The sequence below is a fragment of the Echinops telfairi genome, unplaced genomic scaffold, assembly GCF_000313985.2.
Source record: "Echinops telfairi isolate 266 unplaced genomic scaffold, ASM31398v2 ScPeMD7_5592;HRSCAF=6446, whole genome shotgun sequence".
Lineage (NCBI taxonomy): Eukaryota > Metazoa > Chordata > Mammalia > Afrosoricida > Tenrecidae > Echinops > Echinops telfairi.
The window spans coordinates 34,924,196-34,948,138 of record NW_022109491.1 but is presented as its reverse complement, the minus strand read 5'-3'; the positions used below and the strand labels follow the sequence as shown (position 1 = coordinate 34,948,138).

At 41.3% G+C, this 23,943-nt stretch overlaps 1 protein-coding gene across 1 annotated transcript in view; it reads right to left on the bottom strand.

Annotated features, from left to right (window-relative positions):
- The window catches only part of PLCB1 (phospholipase C beta 1), an 842,442-nt gene that overhangs the window by 215,183 nt on the left and 603,316 nt on the right, over positions 1-23,943 (bottom strand). The window contains exon 11 of the mRNA XM_030887038.2: positions 6,842-6,999. Coding sequence (XP_030742898.1) covers positions 6,842-6,999 — 158 coding nt within the window. The remainder of the gene's footprint in view (positions 1-6,841; positions 7,000-23,943) is intronic.

Sequence of the window (23,943 nt, the reverse complement as noted above, 5' to 3'; positions counted from 1 at the left end):
CAGACAGAGAAGATCCAATATAGAAGATGAACAACAAATAAATGCAAAGTGTAGAGTTAGAAATCCTCCCTAAAAGGGCTGAATTACAGCCAGTGCCCTTTCCCAGGAAATAGCCTTTTATCTTGGTCCATCCACTAATCATCGGAAGTTACTGCTGAGAGAACTCTGGATCGCAGGTGCCGAGAGCAGGTGGACTGTGTGATAGAAGACGAGGAAGCTTTGCAATCGGTGCATTCTGCTGCTGCAACACTCCTGGTGGCTGTAGACCACGGCCTATCCACCGCAAAGGCCAACTGCAAATGTCTGTGAGAGCCAGCGCTGGTATTCATGGGGATGGTCTTCTCACCCCCCTCCCATATCTTACTATTGAGGGAGTGTCGCACACAAGAATGAAGGACACGATTTATGTATCTGATGATCACAAGTGAGAAAGAATAAAAATGTAGTGGGAGCTTTGAGATGAGAACATTCATTAAAAATAAACAAAAAACCCAACAAAACCATTTTTGAGGATCTCCTAGATTATAAGAAGTCCCTGGGTGATGTAAACTGCTAACACACTGCCACTAAGCACAAGGTTCCAGTCCATCCTGAGATGCCTTGGATGAAAGTTACAGGAATCACATTCAGAAAACCAGTCATTGGAAACCCAGCTGCACCAAGTTCTCCTTTGACACATTTGAGGTTGCCATAAATCAGGGTAACTCTGGCCACTGGCAAGTGGTTCCCATGTACTACCTGCTGTGCTAGACAATGAACCTGTGAAGTCGGTGTTACCAGACCTATTGCACAGATAAAGTGAGATGGCCACTGGTTCTTATAGGGCAGGCTTTGTTTCCAGTGTTTTTGATCCTTCAGGGAGCAACACAAAGGTCCAGGTCTCTATTCTGCAGATTAGTCCAGCAGACAGTACCCAGCAAACCTAATAATTAGATGAATTAAGCAGTGTGTTATAAGGTGGCAAATGTCATGTGGTAAATTAAAAATGAAAAAAAATCTGGGAAAGAGGTGTCAAGTGTGTGAAGGGGGAGGCTATTGACTGGCTACAGAATTAAACAGACTAGTCCAGTATGCCTCCTTGAGTTGGCATTTCAGAAAACCCTCAAAAAGGTAAGGGTTGAGCTGTGTGGACATCAGGGGAAGAGCTGGGCCAAGGCCAATAGGGATCTGCCAACCATGTTCTAGAAACAAAAAGGAAGCCTATGCTTTTTTTACAGGCTGGAGCACTGTATTGGGGGGGAGGAGTGGAGGGGCGAGGCAGGCAGGGGTTGGGTGGGTGATAAGATATAAGAAAATGGGACGCAGGTCACACAGGGCCTTGTATGCTGATTCTCTCCCTACCCTTTCTCACCAAGTAACCTGCTATGGATTGAACTGTGTCCAGAAAGATACGTTACAGAAAGTCTTTGAAGATGCTATCCGTTAAGCCACGGCTATTTCTGGGTGGCCCATACAGTGAAGGACTCGACTATTAGTCAAAAGGCTGACAGTTTGAACCTCCCCAGACACGCTCTGGAACACAGGACAGACAGGCATCTGCTTCCAAAAGGTCGCAGCCTTGAAAATTGAATGGAGCACAGTTCTGACACACAAGGGTTGTCGTGAGTCAGAATTGACTTAATGGCAACTAGCAGCAAGCACAAGGTCATATTGGAGTAGGGTGGGTCCTAATCCAACATAAATCATGTCCCTCTAAGAGAGACGTTCCACAGAGACAGACACTGAGAAAAGATGGCCCAAGACGATGAAGTGATGGGGCCGCAGGAAGCGCACACCTCCTGGAGCAATGAGAAGCTGGACGGGAGGAAGATCTTCCCTAGAACCTTCAGAGGTGATCTGGTCCTTCGACACCGCTGATGCTGCCTCCTAGCTTTCACACCAGCGTGACAATCCATTTCAGTCTAAGCCGCCTAAGCTTGTTGGGCCCTTTGTTAGAGCAGCCTTAGGAAATACACTACCTTGCCCACTGCTTTCTGGGGAAGCATATTGCATACTGATAATCATGCAAACCAGGTGTCTAGAGGCCAATATTTAATGAGACACTCACTCTCAGGTGCCAACTCTGTACTTGCACAAGCATGACAGTGAGTGAATCCTTAAATTTTGTTCCCTAGGCGCCTTAATTGCCAGCAGAGAAGACTGGAGGCTGCAGCACCCCTGAACCACCACCCCCCACCCCCCCACCCCCCCACCCCCGCCCCTTCGAGAGACAGAGAGGATACTTGCTATGGGATATCTATCTGTCCATAAAACTGGTTGGCATTTCTACCTCCCGGATCTGTCTCCACCTCCTGCAAACCTACCCCATCTCTCCCAAGTTTTCTATGCCGCACAATCCCAGGAGGGCGTAGCTGGAGAAACACTGGGGTGATGGTTCCTGCCTCTCTCTGATGATCCTGGCCAACTCCATCCGGCAGAGCGACAAAGCTGTACTCGGTTAGATGGAATCTTAATCACCACCCCTGTCCCACTGTGTGGATGTTATTGAGAAGTGGTGCATTACTGAGCCCAAGAATAAGCGTGCAGTAGCCCATGATGCTGGGGTGACAGATGGGACCCAAGAAGCACCTGGATGGCTGAGTGTACAGAGAATCACTCCGAGTCGACATGACGGCAGAGGCCAGGGGGGCGAATGCTTCCGATAAAATAAATATGCCCTACAATGTGCTTGGAACTATCTTCCCTACAAGGAACTCACAGAATGGCAATTTTTAAAGAAGATATAATGGCTCCTCACCAGAATCAGAGGGGTAGACTGGGACAGTGAACAGGGAAGTGGGACAAGGCCTTTAGGTCGTGGGTCAGTGCCCAGTACCCTCAGATCCTGACCGAGCTCAGGGGCAGGCTGACTGTAATAGACTGTCTCTCGAAGAGCATCTCCATCGAGTCAACTGAGCTCAAACTGTCTCTACTCCATAGTAGGGTCATCTGCTCCCACTTTTTCTTAAAGCTCCCCTCCCAATTAGGGCTGCGATCAGTGACAAAGAACAAGGACTATGGGACGAGGAGGACAGTGGAAATAAACTAATAACCCTATAAATTTCTACTTAAGAATATCCAATGATCTTAAGACTACTCAACTTCAGAGGGAGATGACAATACTTAAGGGTTTTGAGCATTGTGAAGGTCAACCCCACATTAAACTTTGTTGTAAAATTTAGTGAATGGTGCTATGAGGGTATGTAAAAAAAATTTGCTATGAAATCATAAAATCTTTAAAAATTATCAAAACGTGAAGTGATTGTTTTGAGACATAGCCTTCACCTAGGTCTATGCACTTGTGAAGATAATTTTCTGCAGAGATGCAGCCGCTGCCACTGGATCCACCAGACTTTCCACCCACTGGCCTGTGAGCTTCCGCCATTCGGTATTATTGCAAGTGTTGCATGAGTCTGAAGACGAACGTATAGACTGGTATTGGACATATGGGCTAATAACGGACTTATGGACAATTTGGACTGGGCTGGGATGTTTTCTCAATATACAATTGCTCTTTTATATAAAGCTCTTTCTTATACACGTGAGTGTCTCTGGATTTGTTTCTCTAATCTACCCAGACTAACACACATGCCTCCACACTCCATCCTTCTTTACCTATTCTAATACCAACTATTCCTCACATAGCATTCTAACCTGTGTGGGGCTTGATAATTAGTTGAATTGGTCACACAGAATTCACATACAATACTCATAATTATGGAGATTTATTGGAGAAATAAATAGGTTATTCCAAATCAGGATCAGTAAACAGTAAGGATATAGTCATTGGTGCATAGCAACAAATGCTCCCAGAAACAACACTGAAAGACTTCTAGTGCCAACTCCCTGAATTCAAACTTATAACCTCCTAAGTTTAGAAAATAAAAATTTCTTTGTAAAAACCACCCACCTGTGGCATTTCTATTATAGTGGAACTATGTGTTAGTCTGGGTACTTTAGAGAAACAAATCCACAGAAACTCATGTATAAGAGAGTTTTATATAAAGGTTAAGTCAAGATAACATCCCAACCCAGTGCTGCCCAAGCCCACAAGTCCAACATTAACCCATAAACCCATATGTCCAACACCAATCCACAAAGTCCTCCTCCATCTCACAAAACAGATGCAATGATGCCGACTAGGAGGAAACCGGATCCAGTGGATGTGTAAGCATCTCAGCGCTGGCAGGGGTCTCCACATGGCTGTTCCAGCACCCAGGGTTGCATCCGGGTAGGTCCATGCGGCTTCTCCTTGGGGATGTCTTGCAGGAAGTCAGCTTTACAAGCTAAAGCAGGGAACTTCTAAGGCAGCTGCACCCTGGTCCAACCATCAGAAAGCAAGAGACCTGAGAACTCGAGAGGCGAGGCCCCCTGAGCCATTTATCCCTCCGCCCTTCAATTAACCCCACATGTGTTTATCAGCCAGGTTGGCACAATAAACTAACTACCTCGCACTGTATCACTAAGACTTTAGAAATAGTTGCAGCTATTACAAAAACCTAGAATGTGGAAGTGGGTTTAGGATGAGGTCATGGGGGGAGGTTGGCAAAATTTTAAGATGTCTAATCATAAAAAGCGCATGAGTCATGGTGGTACACTGGATTAAGCATGGGACTGTTAATTATTAGGTAGGTGGTTCAAACCCACCAACTGTCCCTAAGGAGAGATATGAGGCTGTTGTCTCCTGTCAAGATTTACAACCTCAAAAACCTCAGGAGAGAGTCCTATTCTGCCTTTTAAGGTCACCGTGGGTTGTAATTGACTCAAGAGAATTGGGTTGGGACAATGAAATGACTGTTTGTGAATTACAGATGTCGAAGGCAATTCTGGTGAAGGGTCAGAGGATAGTGACGATAGCCAAAAAGAGTCCCTGCCATCTTAGAGAATACATATGGTGGCATCAACAGATTTTGCTAGAAATGAGGATGCAAAAGGTACCATTGCTGAGGCTTTAAAACAAAACCAAAACATGACTGGACAACGGAGAAAGGGTGAACCCTTTTGTGAAGTAGGAAAGAGCTCGTCAAAATTATGTTTAAACTTTTGTGTTTGGTAGAAGGTAGAACTTGGACATTTGGTTGAATAGATTTCTAGACAAATCTTAAGGTGACCAGAAGGTTTCTCTTTGCTATTTACATTAAAATGTGAGAAGAAAGAGATGGGCTTAGAAATAAAAGGTACACAATGAAAATAAAATTTCAAGATTTTGGAAATTCTGTTGAACAAACTCAGGACACAATGTCTAGAATTCTTGCCAAGGGTGTGGGTGCCTAATCTTATGTTCGAAATAATGAGACTGATTTATCGTTCCAACCAATTACTATAATAGATAACTGACTAACTTAGACAGAAGTCAAGGGCAAGACAAAAGGAAATACAGTGTCTGCTTCTTGTAAGTTCACAAGCGGAAAACAGACCAAAGGAACTAAATCCGTTCTCCTTCAAGAATAGAATTATCCCGGAGTTTGGAGCCAGCAGAACATTTGAAAGAGCACAGGAAACAGGGTTGGATGCATTTTAGAGTGGAGCTCTAGTCTCTTAGCTCTCAGAGGGTGGGGCCATGAACTCATGGGTGGTAAAGAGTTAGAGCCCATCACCTCAATTCCAGAGAGCAGGGCTGCCATTCAGGTGTGCCACGAGATGATTAATAAAAAGGACAGCTGCTTCTTCATTAATAATCACATCAATACTGCCTAGATAGATTTTATTAAGATATCCAGATACAAAATCACTTCCTTTTTTGATAGGACCCCCTCAAGAGGTAAAGTTTGCTTCTTTGAACAGTTACCCAAATCACCTAACATGAGACCTAATCCCGGTAAATTCTTGTTAACACCTCTGACCACACAGTTCCCCATGATATGCTTTTTCCCAGGTTGCAAGAGACAATAAAACTTTGTCTACTATGGATGTGTTCCTAAGGCAACAGCATGATAAATTGGCATCTAATATTTAATATTCCATTATAGCATCACAAAATGAGCTATTATATGACAATTATATTACAGGACTTAATATGATATTAATATAAAGAAGAAAGAAAATAAGATACATGCAACAATATAGATGAGTCTCCCAAAAATATGGAGTGAAAAAGGCAGAAAAATAATACAGTATGAATCAATTTCTATGTGGTTCAGTTACTGGCAAAAGCCACATTGGTGAGGACACAAGGGGCTAGTATATCTCTTTGGAAGGCAAAGTAGGGATGACAATAATCATCAGGCTCAGGGTCATGCCTGGGCCAAGGGAGGTCATTCAGATGGGAATAGACACAAGGAAGTGTTTCTGCATGTCAGTAAAGTTACACACACACACACACACACACACACACACAATCAGGTGACTCTTACGCAGGTGGACATTTTATATCCATTAGTTACACTGTCGAAAGGTGTTGTACATACACTTTTATTATGTACTTCACATTAAAAAAATGCAAGAAAAAATAAGGGGCTAAACATGGGGCGCTCCAAGGGAGAAAGAGGAGGTTTTCCTACCCCTGTAAAGAGTTATGGCCTCTGAAACCCACCAGGGCAGTTCACTCTGTCCTATAGGGTGGCAATGGACCAGAATCCGCTTGATGGCAGTAAGACAGAAACATGAGCAGAAAAATCATTGACTTCCTTTTTGATAAGACAACTTCTTTAACAATGCCACATGAATTAATTCACCTGATGCCACTTACCTGTGGTTGAGATGCTATATTTTAATTCTGAAATAACAAACCTGACTAATAAGACTATTGGCCTAAAGTGACCTACTGACCTACTCCTGACCGAGGGCTTTCTATGTCAGGAGGCTTTCCTCAAAGGTCCAGGTTGCCTCCGCTCCTTCCCTCAGCAGCATGCACCCACTGTACCTTGAAGGATATTTCTGTTGTCATGGTGAACCCGTGGGTGATGACAGGTTCTTCTTCTGCAGTCCGCCCCTTCCAGCAGTCCAGCTCCACACAACGACAGCCAGACAGGAGGACTTGGCGATACATCTCGACAGAGGAGCTTCCAGCCAGCTGACCAGCTGAAAAACACCAATGCAACACACGCCTGAATCTCCTCCAACAAAGAAGAGAGCATGGTTCCCTGGGAAGGGTTTGTATGATGGAGGGCTGGCAAAGGGGAGTCATTGGCTGCAACGACGTTTCAAGGGCATCCAATTGTGTCTTTCCTTAATGCCAAGCTTGTTGGTGGGGTTAACACGTGAAATCCAGGATCATATGCACTTGTCTCAATAAACCACGAGTTGTGCTCAAAATCTTGAGTACAAAGAACAGATGCTATTGCAAAAAAGAGATATCAAACATCCGCGACAGGTGACAGGGTATGGAAAGAAGGAAGGATGAGCAATGTCCTTGGATGGTACAATGATGTGTGATGGTCGGTGCCTTAGCCTCAGGTCACAGGATACAGTGTGGAAGCCAGAGCCAGTGTTTTGTGGGAAGAGCAAATTAGAGGTAAGCCCCAATGAGCTACAGCTGCTCATTGCTCTTTTCCACATAGACTGAACCCAAGAGGTATAAGAGAGAGGTGAGTTCTGGAGCCTTCTCCACAGCTGTGTTGGAGGACACACATTTTGTAACCAAAAGATGTTGACTTTGAAAGGAATTAAGACATTGTGGTGCTGGTATAAGGCTAGACATATAGATCAATGGAACAGAGTCGAGAGTCCCCAAATAAACCCTAATACAACGTTCAATTGAATTTCCATTGACTTTGCCAAGGCAATTCAAGGCAGAAAGGTTTTTCAACAAACGATTCTGAGATAAATGGATGCCCACCTGCTCAAGGGTGAAGTTGTTTCCTTATTGATCATCATATAAAAAGTAAAACTGAATCAAGCTTCTAAATATAAGAGCTAAAACTATAAAACACTTCTAAACAACTCACTGTCATTTAGTCAATTTTGACTCATAGTGATCTATAAGGCAACGTAGACCTGCCCTGTGCCTTTCCAAGGCTGGAAATCTTCAAGGGAGCAGATGCTTCAGTCCCTCCACACCTACCCTGCCCAGAGAGGCTTGTGGGTTTGAACTGCCAATTTTGAGATTAGCGACCGAAGGCACAATCCACTCTACCACTCTTTGAAAACTCAACCAAACTCAATGTCAACTCCAAGTGACCTTATAGGACAGAGTAGAAATGCCCCTGTGAGTTTTGGAGACTGTCACTCTTTATGGGAGTAGAAAGTCCCTTCTTTCTCCTATAGATCACCTGGTGGTTTCGAACCACAGCCCAATGAGTAACCACAACACTGTGGGATAAGCATTGGGCTAATTACCACATGGATGGTAGTTCAAATCCAACAGCTATTTTGCAGGAGAAAGGTGAGGCTTTCAGCTTCAATAAAGATGTACAGGCTCAGAACCCTTTTATACTATGAATTGGAATCTACTTGCAGTGAGTTTGGTTTGGTTTTGCTTATTGTCATGGAACGGAGTTCCTGGATGGTGCAAGTGGTTAAACTCTCATCCTGTAGCTGAAAGGGTGGCAGTTTGAATCCACTCAAAGGAGCCTTGAAAGAAATCCATCAAATCTACTTCCGAAAGGTCATAGTCACTGTTCTGCTCTGACACATGTGGGGTCATCATGACTTGCAATCAACTCTGTAGCAACTAACAGCAAGAACAGGGACAGGCTGGGCTTTGTCTTCGTCAGGCACCTGGGAGGACCTAGGGCAGGAATGCACAAGGCTTGAAAGCCAAATACTCCTATTTCTGTGAAGATGTCAATGGTACAAACTCATTTCAAGGTGAGTTAATTAAAAAGCTTTAAGGGTGAATCATTTTTGAGGCAAGGCCACCATCATCTCACAAATTTCAATCTTTGATTTCCCATACTAATGTTTTTCTTTGATCTAAACTCTCTATCAAGCTGTACAATTTTCAAAAAGAGAAATGTATAGCTGGTTAAATGATGCTCTGTTGATGAAAACTGTCAACATGTCTTTGAAATGGTCAGGATCTACCCTGTGGAGATACACAGGACAAAGAAAATGGAACTAAGGCTACTGTTTTAATTTTATTTTTCTATGCATGTCACAACACCCAAACATCAGCATAACAAAAGAATGACATTCCTGAGTTTTATAGAGCACTAGTAAATGCACTAAAAGGCTGATTAAGTGGGTTTGCATAATCGCTTTGCTCTATGGGGGGAAAATAGGGCATTTTTTACCCACCAATGGGTTTGCAAAAGCATAAATGCTGACAAAATAATCTAGGGAGCCCCTGATGCTGACAACATACAGAGAGTCCCTGATGCTGGAGAGTCAATTTCCCATTTATAATTGCCTCACATTCTGTGGTCATGACAAAAATTTACATAAAAACTGCAATAAAGAGCATGGGAATTAGGAGCGTGAAGAGCAAAGATAAGCATTTGCACATGTCAGTTATTCCTAAGCTTAAGGGAGGACCACCTTTCTAAATGAAGTGAAGAATGCAAATAAGTACCAGGCTTGCTCATTAAAAAGGCTTGCTCCTGCAGAAAAGTCACAGCTATTAAAAGGAGAGCAAATCTTCTTGTGTACTACTAGGAGTTGTTTTCAGCATATCACTGGCTGCTTCCCACACCACTGCCCACTGTGCTCTTTGAGTTTATTTCATCGATACTTTATCGAGTATTACCAATGTCAGCAGGGTTCTTGCCACAGATTGGTCAACTAGATAAAGCTTAGTAGTTGTGGGAAGAGAAAGGATCCTCCCAATCCAGAGTTAACACAGAAAGATAGCCAAAACAAACAAAAAACAATAAAAGCAAACACACAAACAAAACCAAAATACCCTATAAACCAAACTCACTGCCATTGAATCAGTACCGACTCATAGTAACCCTGTAGATTAATGTAATACTATCCTGTGAGTTTCTGAGAGCATAACTCTTTATGGGAGTAGAAAGCCCTTTCTCTCACCAAGTGGTGGGTGGTTTTGAACTGTTGACCTTGCAGTTAACAGCCAGTGCATAACCACTATGTCACGAACACTCTGAATTTGGACTTTTACCCTCCTCAACTGTAAAGAAATTAATTTTTTGTTTGTCAATCCAATTCTTGTATTTCTGTTATAGCAGTACCAGAAAATGACACAAAAAATACATTAAGAATGGGAAGATTGTGTGTGCGTGTGTGTGTGTGTGTGTGTGTGTGTGTGTGTTTATTGTCCTGCTCCCAAATCAAATGGCTTTCCTTGCAGGTAAATTTGTTGCTTATTCTAAAAATGAATAATTTCAATAAGAAACAGAAGTCTCCCAAAGAGAGAAGATTGTGAGAAAATTCACGTGTCTGCATAATTGTCTTTGGAAAGCACAGAGTATCAGGTTTCCCATGAGTTTTGGGGAGGTTTTTCCCACAGATATATGAATATTCTTCATTATTTTCTTCTCTGCCGAAAGCTTCAGAGCTGGTTTATTTTTCTTGTTTAGAACCTTTAACACTTCCTTGGTACATTTCATCCCTCCATTACATTTCCATTTGCTTGGTTCCAAAAAGTATAAAGGGGATTCAACACAGTTGCAGAAAAATGGTATTGAAAGATAAAGAAATCTTACCAACTTTCTGACGTACCCATGTATAACTTCTGGGCTCAAGAGCTCAGTGGGGTTGTAGTTAATGACATGTCATGAGTCACTCAATCCTTGGCATTTCTGAACGGAGCATCTGACAGCCTCTCTGCCTGTCCATTCACACCGCTCTGGAGGACATTCCAAGGCCATGATTGGAATGGGGAGCTGAAGCTCTATCAGATTAAATCATATTATTGCCTCCAGTCACAGCTCTGTGACAACTCCCTTGGCTGCATTCATTTTGGGAAGCTGGTGACAATCATTTGGTGAACTTCGTATCAGAGCACTCAAAGCATCCATGGATGAAAAAGATCATCAACTTGGAAATTACCGTTCCTTTCTTAACACAGGCTTCTGAGTAATTTCCTCATCTTGAAAGGCTGATTAACTCCTTATAGGTTGGCAACCCAAAAAGTATTGCTACAAAATCATAGAATCCTTAAACAAAAACATCAAAATATGAAGCTAGTGGTTTCACTTTGAAACATGAAGTATTTTGATTTGGAGACTACTTCATTTAAGTCTATGCCCTTCTGAACATGGTATTTCCATCTCTCTAACCCTTCCCTGGTGGTGCTGTCAGGTAAACGTTTAAAGGACAACCCCAAGGTTGATGATTCAAAACTACTAGCTGCTTCAATTTCTAGTCCTATAGAGATTTACATTCTTGAAAACCCTACAGAGGGTCAAGATCAATTGGAATTGACTTGATGTCAGTGGGTTTGGTATTTGTTCTAACCCCCGCACCCCTATGAAGAATTGTGCGTTCTTTGATTGGCAGCACACCCAAAGAACAGTTTTGTTATCTTAGGGACTCAAATCAAGTACCTTTGCAATATTCTTTGAGTTTGGGGAAGCAAACGAAGTCTGAAGGTGCAACATGAGGGCTGTAGAATGGATGCAGTAAGGTTTTCCAATGGAATTCTCCTAGGACAGCCCTTGCTACCTTCAAAGAATGAGCAGGTTTGGGGCAGTTATATAATCTCCTGTCAACTTGAGTGAAGGGGGTGGGGGGCTAGCCTGTCAATCAGGTCATAGCCAATCATGACTCTGTGGGCATAGTCTTCTCCTGAGGATTCTGGGAGCTTCTTCTATCTCAGTGGGGCACTCTCTCTGCCTTCCCTTTCTTGGTGCTGAGACACTCAGAGAGCTGGAGGAGCCACATGGAGACTTGCACCAGCATTGAGATCCTGGCACTGGACCCACAAGATTTTCTACCCACCGGCCTGTGATCTTCATGCATTTGGCATCATTGTATGTGCTGCATGAGTCTAAAGAGGAATTTATGGACTAGTATCAGACATATGGGCTAATATCAGACTATGGACCGGAATGTTTTCTTAATATACAATTACTCTTGGATAGAAAACTCTCTCTTACACACAAGTGTCAATAAACTTATTTCTATAGTTGACCTGGACTAAACAAGGGTCAAGCAAAAAATTCCTTGGTGCAACATTCCTGGCCATATTTTTTCCCTCACCAGAACCATTTTTCAAGTTTCTGAATACTTCTTTATAAGCCCCTCCATTTACCTCATATTTACCAAGAAAATATATTCACATTGCCCTTTGTAATTGCAATTAACAATCATCTAATCTTCTGACCTGACCTCACTACCTTGACTTTTCCTGGCTCAGATGATCACATTGATAAATCCAAGACTTGTCCTTAGTTACACTTTGTCTCATAAAATCATTTTATTAGGTTTGATCTTAACAGACTGTTGGAAAGATCAGCTCTTTGAAATAGATAATCTTCATACAACTTCCCAGCCCCCCCCCCTTTAATAATCATTTTATTAGGGGCTCATACAACTCTTTACAATCCTTACATACATCATTTGTGTCCAGCACATTAGTACATATGTTGACTTCATCACTCTCACAACACCTGCTTTCTACTCGAGCCCTTGGTGTCAGCTCCTCATTTTCCCCTCCTCCCTTCCTGTTCCCTCCTCTCCTGAACCCTTGATAATTTATAAATTATTATTATGTTATCATATCTTACATCATCCGGCGTCTCCCTCACCCACTTCTCTGCTGTCCATTTCCCTGGGAGGAGGTTATATGTAGACCTTGTCATTTGTTTCCCCTTTCTCCCTCCCCTCCCCTCCACCCTCCCCTTTTACTGTGGTATTCCACCCTCTTTTTTTTTTTTTTTTGCAGGTCCTCTAATGAGATTAAGACAAATGTTTTACTGAAATACCATGTCTGCAGCCATTCATTGATCACAGAAACATGTTTCAATACTTTGAGATAAATTTTGCATTTGTATTTATTTCTATTTATTGTCTTCTTATCACCCTCCAGGTCAAAAAAGGTTCCAAAGTGTGTTATGTATTTGTTATCTAAATAGTCTTCTTCAATAAACACAGTTTTCTTCAATGGAATATGACAGGAATGATTTATCCTTATTTTCTATGCTGTGCCAGTCACGTAGGATCTATAATCTTGGAGGTATACCTGAGAGAGCTGTCCCAGGTTCACAGTATACTTTTTGTTCCTCATAAGTCTCTATAAATAAGAGTCTCTATAAGTATCCATGTCATCTTTTCCACTGGGTATCTGTCATCACCATAAAACTGCAAGCTTCTCTTGGACATAGACTCAATTGCTATGGGATTGCTTTGGGAAGAAAGTGTGTGGAATAACCCACAGTCATTCAAACTGCTGGGAAAACAACTATGATTTGGGGATTTTAAGGTCCTTCCTACGAGTTGGTGCTGACTCATAGAGACCCGATGTACAACAGAATGAAACACCACCCAGTCCTGCACCGCCCTCACGATTATTCTTAAGTTTGAGCCCATGTTGCAGTCACTGTGTCAATTCATCTTGTCAAGGTCTTCCTCCATTTTGCTGGTCCTCTAATTTACCGAGCATGGTGGCCTTCTCCAGGGACTGGTCACTTCTGATAAGATGTCCAATGTATGTCAGGCTAAGTCATGTCATCCTTGCTTCTAAGAAGCATTCTGGCTGTAATCCTTCTAAGACATTTTGTTTGTTTGTTCTTTTAATAGTACAAGGTACTTTCAATATTCCTTACCAACTCTATAGTTCAGTTGCTTCAGTTCTTTTTCAATCTCCCCTATTCAGTGTCCAACTTTCACATGCACATGAGGCGATTGAAAGTACCATGGCTTGGATCAGGCGCACCTTAGTGCTCAAAGTTAATATCCTTGCTTTTCAACACCTGAGAGAGGTCTTGTGCGGCAGGTTTACTCGATAAAAAGGCATCGTTTGAGCTCTTGAATGCTACTTCTATGAGCATTGATTGTGGTTCTAAGCAAGATGAAATCCTTGACAACTTCAATCTTTTCTCCATTTATCATGATGTCACCTATTGGTCCAGTTGTGAAGACTTTGGTTTTCTTTACATTGAGTTGTAATTCATACTGAAGGCTTCAATCCTTGATCATCATGAGCAAGTGTTTCATTTCTTCCTCATTTTCAGCAAGCAAGATTGTGTTCTTTGCATATCACAGGGCATTCATAAGCCTTCCTCCAATCTTGATGCCACATTCTTCTTCATATTATCCAACTTTTCTGATTATTTGAGTAACTATGGTAAGATGACACAATCCTAATATATAACTTTCTGATTTTCAGCCTTCCCTTGCTCTGTTTGCACAACAGCCTCCTGAGCCATATACAAGTTCTGCATGAGCACTAGGTGCTGCATATTCCTGAATGTCTTTTCTATTGGTAGGACAGTACTGATTAATGAGGATATAAAAATGAATGAGATAGCTCCCTTTCCCTTACCATGTGGGTAAGGCAGCAAATATAAAGTCAAGAAGAAGGTTGGTATGTACCAGGGAAATATAATCTCCCTCCATTTTTATGCTGTTGGTTGCTCCGTCTTGCTCTTCATGGGTTACATTTTAGTAATAGAACACTAATTTTACATGTTCTATCTTATTAATTGTATCTATGCTTCAGTGGCCCCTCTCAACCGTGGTTCAATATTGATTCTCCCCAGTCAGTCACAAGAGCTAAGCAGCCTATGCTGGTGATTAACCTGGGTATTGCTGTGTGGTATAATCCTGACCTACATCTCCAAAATCTCAACCCCTTGCCATTGAGTTGATTGCACCTGGTAGACTAGGACTTCCCTTTTGAGTTTCTGAGGCTTCAAATCTTTACATGACTAGACAGCCTCTCCTTTCTCCTGCAGAGTAGCTGGTTAGCTCGAACTGCTGACCTCGCGGTTAGCAGTTCAATGTTAATCCTACTGTGCCACCAAGGCTCTGGCCTGCATCTCGCAAATCAAATTCACTGCCATTGAATCCATGTCAAATCACAGAAAACCCTGTGGGAGCAGGTACTATGAGAATATGTTCCTCACTCTAAAGAAATAACATATCACAGGGACTATTTCTGTGTCACATCTGGATCACTTTTCAAAAGTAGGAAATGATTAGCATATATGCAAAGGTTAAAATCATAAAGTCAAGTTCTGATGACAGCATCCCAAAGCCAGTGTACCAGCACAGCTCCTAGGAGTTCTGAGACTGCACATCTTTTCAGAAGACAATTGCATCATCTTTCGCTTGTTCAGTTCACAGCACGATGCTTAACCCACCAAGGCTCCTTTTGAAACTAGTATTAATAACACCACCATCCACAAACCACTGCTAACCACTGCATTCCAGCTCGTAGGGAACCTATGTAGGGTTTCTTAGGCTAACGCCTTAGGGGAGCAGAGAGCCTCATCTTTCTCCTGAGGGAGATTTGAACAGTTGACCTGTGGTTAGCACCCTAATGCAAAGCCCACAGCACCGCCATGAAGGAAGCAACAAGATAGAAAGCACATGTGTCTTCAGTGACGACACTGAATCCACAAGTTAACCAACACTGCCTCTGTATTAACTGGTATGCGAAGAAAGAAATTCTGTAGAATTTAAGCCACTTATGAGTGAGAAGCAACCTAGATATTCAATTTTTTCTTTATTATCAATGAAGAAACCAAGGCTTAGAAGAGTTAAGTATGTAATTTCCTTACGATAAATTTAAATTTTGCTTATTTACTAAGCTGACTTTCCTCCATGCTACCACTCCATATTCATTGGCCTATGTGCACTCTAAGCCAAAAATAAATGACAAAAGATAGCCTTTGCTAGGGACTGAACAGGTGGAAAAATTATGAGGGGGGTACCCCTCAATGTCTGAGTCATTTGGGAATGACAAGGATACGACCATGCCTCAAATAAATTGTAGAAGCTTTCTGTAACCCAGAACATGCACGTGAGGAGAGGAGTTGAATAATTACTTGTTAAATTCAATCAGATCATTTAATTCATCAGTTCACTGGGGATAACTGGGCCTCAAATCTAATTTTTCCCCTAAGTTGAATAAAGCTGTTCATTATCCAGAGAACGGCCACGTTGCCTCACCTGTGTAGATGAAGCCATTCTCTTCCAAACGGTTTGGAAAATGGGAGGTTTATGAAGAGCTAAAACATATAGGTTGAAATGATTGCTTTCTGCTCTCTCCTAAGAGGATTTTGTCTTGAGGCAGAAGGGCGGATTCCTCAAGGAAAAACAATAATTTAAAACATAATTACTACTTGATGTACTGCCAAGCCATCCCAAACCTTAGGAAAATGGCCACTGTAATTAAAGATCCACCCATTCTGAGCCTCTACTTCTCCCTGTAATCTGATTTGTCTTTCCTTCTGGGCAGCTTGATGTTCCACAGGGGCAATAAGGAGTAGAGAAGTAGACATGATAATAATGCATTTCTAAATTGGTGGATCATTGCACTGTATCTCTAATTTTTACAATAGTCTCCAATACAAATATTCCAAATACTGAACATTTCCTTATTTTGGTTTAGATTGGCATCTCCCAGGAATGCTAGTTCAGTCGCACCTAGCATCTTAAACCTTAAATACGAAATCTTTCCTTTGTCCAGCTCCTCTATAAAATAATGTTTCTAAAGGGAAAGTTTACAATTACTCCAGCAATGGCTTTAAAAATAAAAAAAATCTAACTCATTTTCTATGTATTGATTTAACAACTTAATAAGATTCCATTATGGCATACTTTGGTGATATTTTATAACATTCATTTTTTATGTATGTCTAACATTCTTAATTGGCTTTAAAGAGTTTGAATATTTTATAATCGATTTTGAATTTATCAAAGGGCTCTGCAAAATAGGAATTCCAGATTAGATAAATCTGTAATTAAAACAAAGATATCAATATTAGAAGTAAGAACTAATTTTGAACCATAAATCAAAAGATGTTTACACAAAACTTGAATCTGTCTTAGTCTTTCTATGTAGTATTTTGCTAACTGTATGAAATTCTATTGTAGGAAAAATATGGTACTGGACATTCTGAGAATGTGGAGCTAGACAGATAGATAGGTAGATGATAGATAGACAAAGATTTATATAATATAAATTTCAGTATGGCAATAGTTAGCTTAGAAAAGGAAGTAAGAGCAAAACCACCATTGCCACCATCACAAGAAATGAAAAGGTCACAATAAGATTGAGCCTTGTTTTTCAAAAGGTGAATATTTGAAAGCATGAGGACTTAAATATTACTGGGAATTAAGTAATGGAAGGGAATTGGTATGCTGGATCGGAAATCATGATTAAGAAACAGATGCTGGTGATGTGCACATGCTGTACAGAATTTGGGAGACATTAGCTATATGAGTTCTTCCGTCTCCCTCAAAACAAACTAAAAACCAAACCCAAACTACAGAGAGTGGAGCCTTCTTCCTCCGAGGAGCTGAAGGTGCCGTGTTCCGAGCACCGCCTGCCCCCGGTGTGCTTGTTCTTGCTGGTGCCCATTTTCTTCAGAAGTGTGTTTGATGTTATTTTCATGTGAAAGGCAGCTACAAAAGAAAAGGAACCGTGGAGAAAAATTTGAACTGTATTCTGTGGTTTTATTATTTGTATTTTTATTGAACAATTTTCTGAGAACTACTATCATGTTGTCAGTAAAACCAGGAAGTATTTATATATCATTTGCTATGTATCAAGATTAATAAAGAACAAATAGTCATAGAATCAAGAATTTAAGTTGGAACATACAATTGGAAAAATCAATTTGGAATCATGCGTTCACAAGAAACAAATCTTTTTCCTGCTTTGTTCACTGGAATAGTCGAGAAATAATGTTCCATACTAGAGCGTCTACGTGGAAGTTACACTACTGTTTCTTTCTCCTACTAAAAAGAACACAGCCTCTTTGGGGGAGAGTCTGTTTCTGTATCTGGGCCAGAAAGATCAAGGTGAGCCTGGAAAGTCGTGATTTGCCAGAAAGCAAAAACCTTTTTGAAGATTAATGGATCATGTCAAGAGGATGCGTATACACCTTCACGAAGAGATCACTGAAGATATGGGTGCTATAGCACAGTGCGATGAAGATACCAGATGGTGCATGGCTATCAGAAAATATAGCACCTGGTGGTCTTAAAGGCTTATCTTAAAACAAGCAGCCATCTGAGGTGTCATCTAAGTCCATGTGGAAGAAGCACACCAGCTTGTATGATCCAAGGATTGTAAGTAATAAAATCCAAATCCTAGGGAGAGAAATGGTATCCGGTGACCTATTTTAAAGTGTTTCCGTTTGTAATATTTTCTGCTTTCTTTTTGGCCAAGGTCTTTCTATGTGCTGTCTAGTCATTGTTGTGGGGGTTTCGTCTGTTTGCTTGCTTGCTTCCTGTTTGTGTGTGCTATGAGTTTTCAATTGTGAAATCCAGGATAGGGAGATTCAGGAAGACAGTGACTTGGGAGGATGGGGGGAAATGGGGAGCTAACAACAATGAGTAGAAGAAGAAAATGTTCTGAAACGGATTGTGGTGATGATTGCACAATGCTTCTTAATGTGATTGACTAAATCGTATGATAAGAGAAGTATAACCCAATAAAATTATTTTTTCAGAAAGAGAATGAGCCAAGCTAAAGAGAATCCCTTTACCAAAGTTAAGTCAGTTTTAACCTTCAAAGAACAGTCGCAGTGGTTAAATAAACATACATAAAATAAGAAAACCAAACGTCTACAATGATATGCAGACAGAGAAATGTTAATAAAGCCCAAAAGATGGTGTGGAAATAATATGTTAAGTCAAAAATTCTTGCTATAAAACCACAGGAACCTTTTAAAAACAAAAATATCAAAGTGCTATTGTTTGTTGACATATCCTCCTCTAGCTGGGGACACTGCAGAAGGCCGTGCTGTGCCCTCTCACATTCTCTCCCTCTCTCTCTCTCTCTCAACTTTCCCCAGGAGAACTGTACACTTTTTGACTTACACCCAATGGAAGAGTTGGCATCCTTGAGAGACTCAAGATTTCATTCTTTTTCAATGTTCTTTGAGTTTGGGGAACAATAGAAATCTGAAGGGGTCAGGTCCTTGCTACCCTCAAACAAGGAGAAGGCACATTGCTGTGATGGCAAATTAATTCCTCAGTGTAGCTTTCCTGTCTTTTACTCACCGGTGTAGTTTTCTATTTTCTTAAAATTTCATATCATAATAAGCCCTTGTGATTGTCTTATGTCCTCTGAGAACAATTATCAAGATTTCTCCTTTGGAATAATAAACAAAGTAATAGAAACTGAATTGCTATAACTTTCTCAGCTACACCCTGTGCCTTTAATTTTACTGTCCCAGCAAATCCCCTAGGAAGCCACTTCTAATGGAACCATTTTCTTTCTTTCTTCTTTTTTTAATGGCAGCACTTACTCTACTGAGACGAGGACAAGTGTACCAGGATCACTGGGAGATTTGTCTCTGGCCATTCACTGCTTGGAGAGCCATGAGTAAGCATCTTTTGTTGGCATAAACCTGTCACATGAGACCTGGAATCTTAGTATCAATACCTTTTGTCACACCTTCATACAGTAAGTCTGTCTTGCCATTCAGTTATTTTAGGATCATAATGAACAACATAGGGAGTAATGAATGCAAATATACCAATGAGAGAGCAATTATGGATTTAAATAATTATTGTTAGAATTTCTCTGGGTACGATTCCAGGTAGAAAAATATTCAAGATTCAACTGGATATTTCATGTAAATATTCTTATGAGTCTTATAATCCTAAGTATACAATCAATGCAAGATTCCATCCTATGCCAATGTCTTTAAAGGTGCATTTCTTAGGGTGCAAACAAGTTAAAATGTATGTTTTTAACCTGAAGTTCATGAGCTTCCTTCCTCGAATGTGGATGAGAAAGAAAAAAAACACCACTGTTTAATTTGATGAGCCTCCAAGTGAACTTGAGCATTTTCTTAAGTTCTGAATGTAGGCCATTAATCACAGTAGTGTTAGACCCATGGCATCATCATTTTTCAGTTATTCAACCATCACAGGAAATGGTTTATATTAACTTTAAACATTAAATTAAAATTATATGTATCATTGGATCAAGATGTATTTTTCTTATATTTAGTAAAATATATATCCTCTTTAATTCTATCACTTTATGTACCCTATATTCCTATACAGAGAAGGGTCCAAAGGCTTCAATGTCTTAGAAGGGGGCATGGGGGGGTGAGTTAGTTAATTGTGCCAGCCTGGCCGATAATCACATGTGGGGTTAATTGAAAGGCGGAGGGATAAATGGGTGGTGAGCCTCACCTTTCTAGTTCTCGGGTCTCTTGTTTTGTGATGGTTGCACCGGGTGCAGCTGCCTTAGTAGTTCCCTGCTTCAGCTTGCAAGATTGACTTCCTACAAGACATCCCCAAGGAGAAGCCACATGGACCTATCCCGATGCAGCCCTGGGTGCTGGAGCAGCCGTGTGGAGACCCCTGCTAGTGTTGAGATGCTTGTTCGTTCACTGACTCAACTTTCCTCCTGCAGTCGGCATCATTGCCTCTGTGAAGTGGAGGACTTTGTGGACTGGTGTTGGCTTAATGGGTTAATGTTGGACTTGTGGGCTTGGGCAGCATTGGGTTGGGATGTTTTTGTGATGCACATTTTCTTTACATAAAACTCTCTCTTATACATGAGTTGCTGTGGATTTGTTTCTCCAAAGCACCCAGACTAATACAGGGGGTAAATCTCATTTTTATATCAACTAATCTGGAAATGTAAATTTTTAGTAGCACGCCTATGAATTGAGTCCAAGGAAGTGGTTTAAAGTGAATTACTTATTGTCCTTCTGAAATGATGGTGTCTATCTTAGAGTTGTTTAAGGTTGCTAATCTAAAGGTTGGTGGTCAGGACCCACCAGCCCCTCTGGGGGAGAAAGATGAGGCAGTCTGCTTCTGTGAAGATAGACATATTTGAAGTCCTATAGACTAGTTCTGTTCTGTCCTATAGGGAACTTATGAGGTGGAATTAGCTCAATGGCAGCTGGGGTTTTTTTTATGTTATTAACTGTTTTGAAATGAGGCTGCATAATCTATCAAAGTCCTGCCACCAGAAGATGTGTTTGTGTCCCTTTGCTTGAAACTAGGTAAGATTATGACCAGTGAAGTACAGAAAGAAATTACATGAATAAATTGGGTTCCAAAAGACCATGAGGCTTCCCTGCTTGTTCTCTGGAACATTGGTTCTTGCTATCTTGAAGTACAAGTCAGAATTCCACCTTGAGGCCTCTTCTAGGCAATCAGATGAAGAGTGCTAACTGAGCCCTGCTGTTGGGTCATCGCATCCAAGATGCCAAAACATGTTGGTGGACAAATGTCCAGATGATTCCAGCCCCAAGCTGTTTGAGTCACCCCAGCCATTTGCTTCCCAGCTGAGGACCAAGGCAGCACGGGGCAGAGACAAGCCACCCCTTCTGGCCCAGTCTGAATTCATAACCCACAGAGGACCAGAATAGGGTATAACAAAAGACCCGAAAGAATCTAGGCAGTTTTGTGACGTGCCTCTCCTAGAAGACAATGTCAGAAACAGACAGTAATAGTCTTCGAACCTCCTAGTTATCTAAGCTGCAGTTCATGTGACTGTAGAACTCAGGTTACATACTTATCACAAAATAATCCTGCTACCGCCATTCCAGGCATCTGGAGACTCTCTTGTGATCTTTGTCCAGGACTCATTTCTATTCAGCTCATTTTCACCTGCATGTGTAACGCTCGGCTGGATTGGACTCCAGAGCACCACAACATGGTATTGAGCTGAAAGGAAGAGATCAGCCTGAGACATTCTAAAAGAAGAATAGCTGTGTACCAAGATAGCTGGGTCCTGCGACATTCTCTGGACGATCACCACAGCTATGCCGTCCCCTCATTACAGTCTTTAAGTGCATATCATTGCTGGTATACCCTCTAACCAGGTCACCCAGACACCAAAGTCTGATGAACCCTTTTAAACTCACAGATACCACCGAAGACCCCAGGCTTTGGTTGGTAGGGGTCTTATGATTTTTTAAAAGTAAATGGTGTGACATGGTCATAAAACCCTTTTTTCTTCCTCCTACCAGTAGCATGTTTTACAAAGTCTTTGCAAAGCTGGTATTCAAGATGCACTGTGTTTGTTGTTATTGTTGTGGCTCCTATCAACCCTGTGTACAGCAGGGTCCTGTGCCATCCTCATATTGTTATGCAGGAGCCCACTGTTGCAGCCAGCCTCAGTCAATTCATCTTATGCAGTCTTCTCCTCCTCTTCTTCCTTTTTTTTTGATGTGGGGACCTTCTACTTAACCAGTATGATGTACTAAATAAAACATACTCTTGAAGCAATTAATTTTGATTATAAAACATTTCAGCTTTTAACCTGTATTCATTAACATTTAAATTCTCAACTACTGAGAGATAAATGATATACCATATATACTTGATTATAAACTGACCCAAATATCAGCCAAGGCACCTAATGTGCTGAAAAACTTGGCTCATACACAAGTATATACGGTATCTTGACATAGTTCAGTTTTAAAATCCGTTTTTCTTTAATGATCTACCGACACCACAGATGGCAATGCACGTTTCAGGGTCAAATTAGGAAAAATATGACTGTTTTTCTCCTCCATTATGATGTGATTCACAACAAAGTTAAGATTAGGCCAGTCATAAGTCAACCTGTGTAAACTCTATTGAATCCTAAGCAAAGGGCAATTCATTTTGAGCAGAAGTGATTAAGAACCTCAGAGAATTTAGCCATACTGTAGATGAACACACAGCCAGAGAAAGAAGTAGGATTGTAAAGGGGTTGAATATCCCGAAAAATCGGTTCAGTTATACAACAATTTCTTTGGTTCGAAGGTAACAGGCAAGGCCACACTTTGTTGTGGTTAGGTGCTGTTGAGTTAGGGTCTTATTTACAATGACACTGTGTAGAACACAAGAGGACACCGCCCGGCATCAGTCTCACAATTGTTACTATGTGTGAACCCCTTTCCACCACTCAGTTGGAAGCCAATCCCGCATGGAAGATACAGCCCTTTGATAATGTGATTCTCTCTTTTACTAAGCATGTCCTTTTCCAGGGGCTGGTCTTTCCTGATAGCATGTTCCGAGTGTGCGAGACTAAGTCTCCCATCCTTGAGTCCAGGGAGCATCTGGCTGTACAAGACAGATTGGTGTGTTCTTCTAGCAAACCACATTATAATCCATATCCACCAACCCCCTAACTCAAAGGATTCACTTGTTCATACAAAACAAAACCCACTGTCAAAGAGTTGATTCCAGCACATACTGATCCTAAATGTTTAAGTCTTTAGGGGAGTGGATGGTCTTATCTTTTTCCTGTGGGACAGCTGGTGGGTTTGAATTTCTGATCTTGCAGTTAGCAGTCTAATGCGCAGGGATTCCTTATTCATTGGTAGGCATTGAGATGCATAGGAGGGGATAGAAAATACCATGACTCGGGTAGGCATACAGTACTCTAAGTGACTTTTTTTTTTTTAACACTTTAAAGAGGTCTTTTGCAGCAGATATGCCCAATGCAATATGACATTTGATTTCTTGACTGCTGTTTCCATGGATGTTTATTGTGGATCCAAGTAAAATGTTATTCTTGACAGCTTCAATCTTTTCTCTGTTTATTATTTTTATTTATTGGTTCAGTTGAGAGGATTTTTGTTTTCTTGACATTGAGTTGACATCCAAACTCAAAGTTTTGATGTTCATCTGTCAGTGCTTCAAGTTCTCTTTGTCTTCAGCAAGCAAGGTTGTCCCATCTATTTATTGTAGAGTCTTCCACCCATCCTGATGCCACATGCTCCTCAGTCCTCGGGTTACTTGCACAGGGAAAAGATTGATAAATAAGTACAGGAGAACCCCGGTACTTGACCGCATCAGTACTCGACGTAATGGCATTTCGATGTGAAATGTCGAGAAAACTTTGTATCTGAGCTCGAACAAAACATCAGAATCAGGACCAGGCACACGTGATTTTTGTCAACAAAAGCAGTTCACATTTCGGCCACTAGGCGTTAGTTGGCGCTGTTAGTAGGCATTGTGAGTCCGCGTTTAAACCTTTTGCGG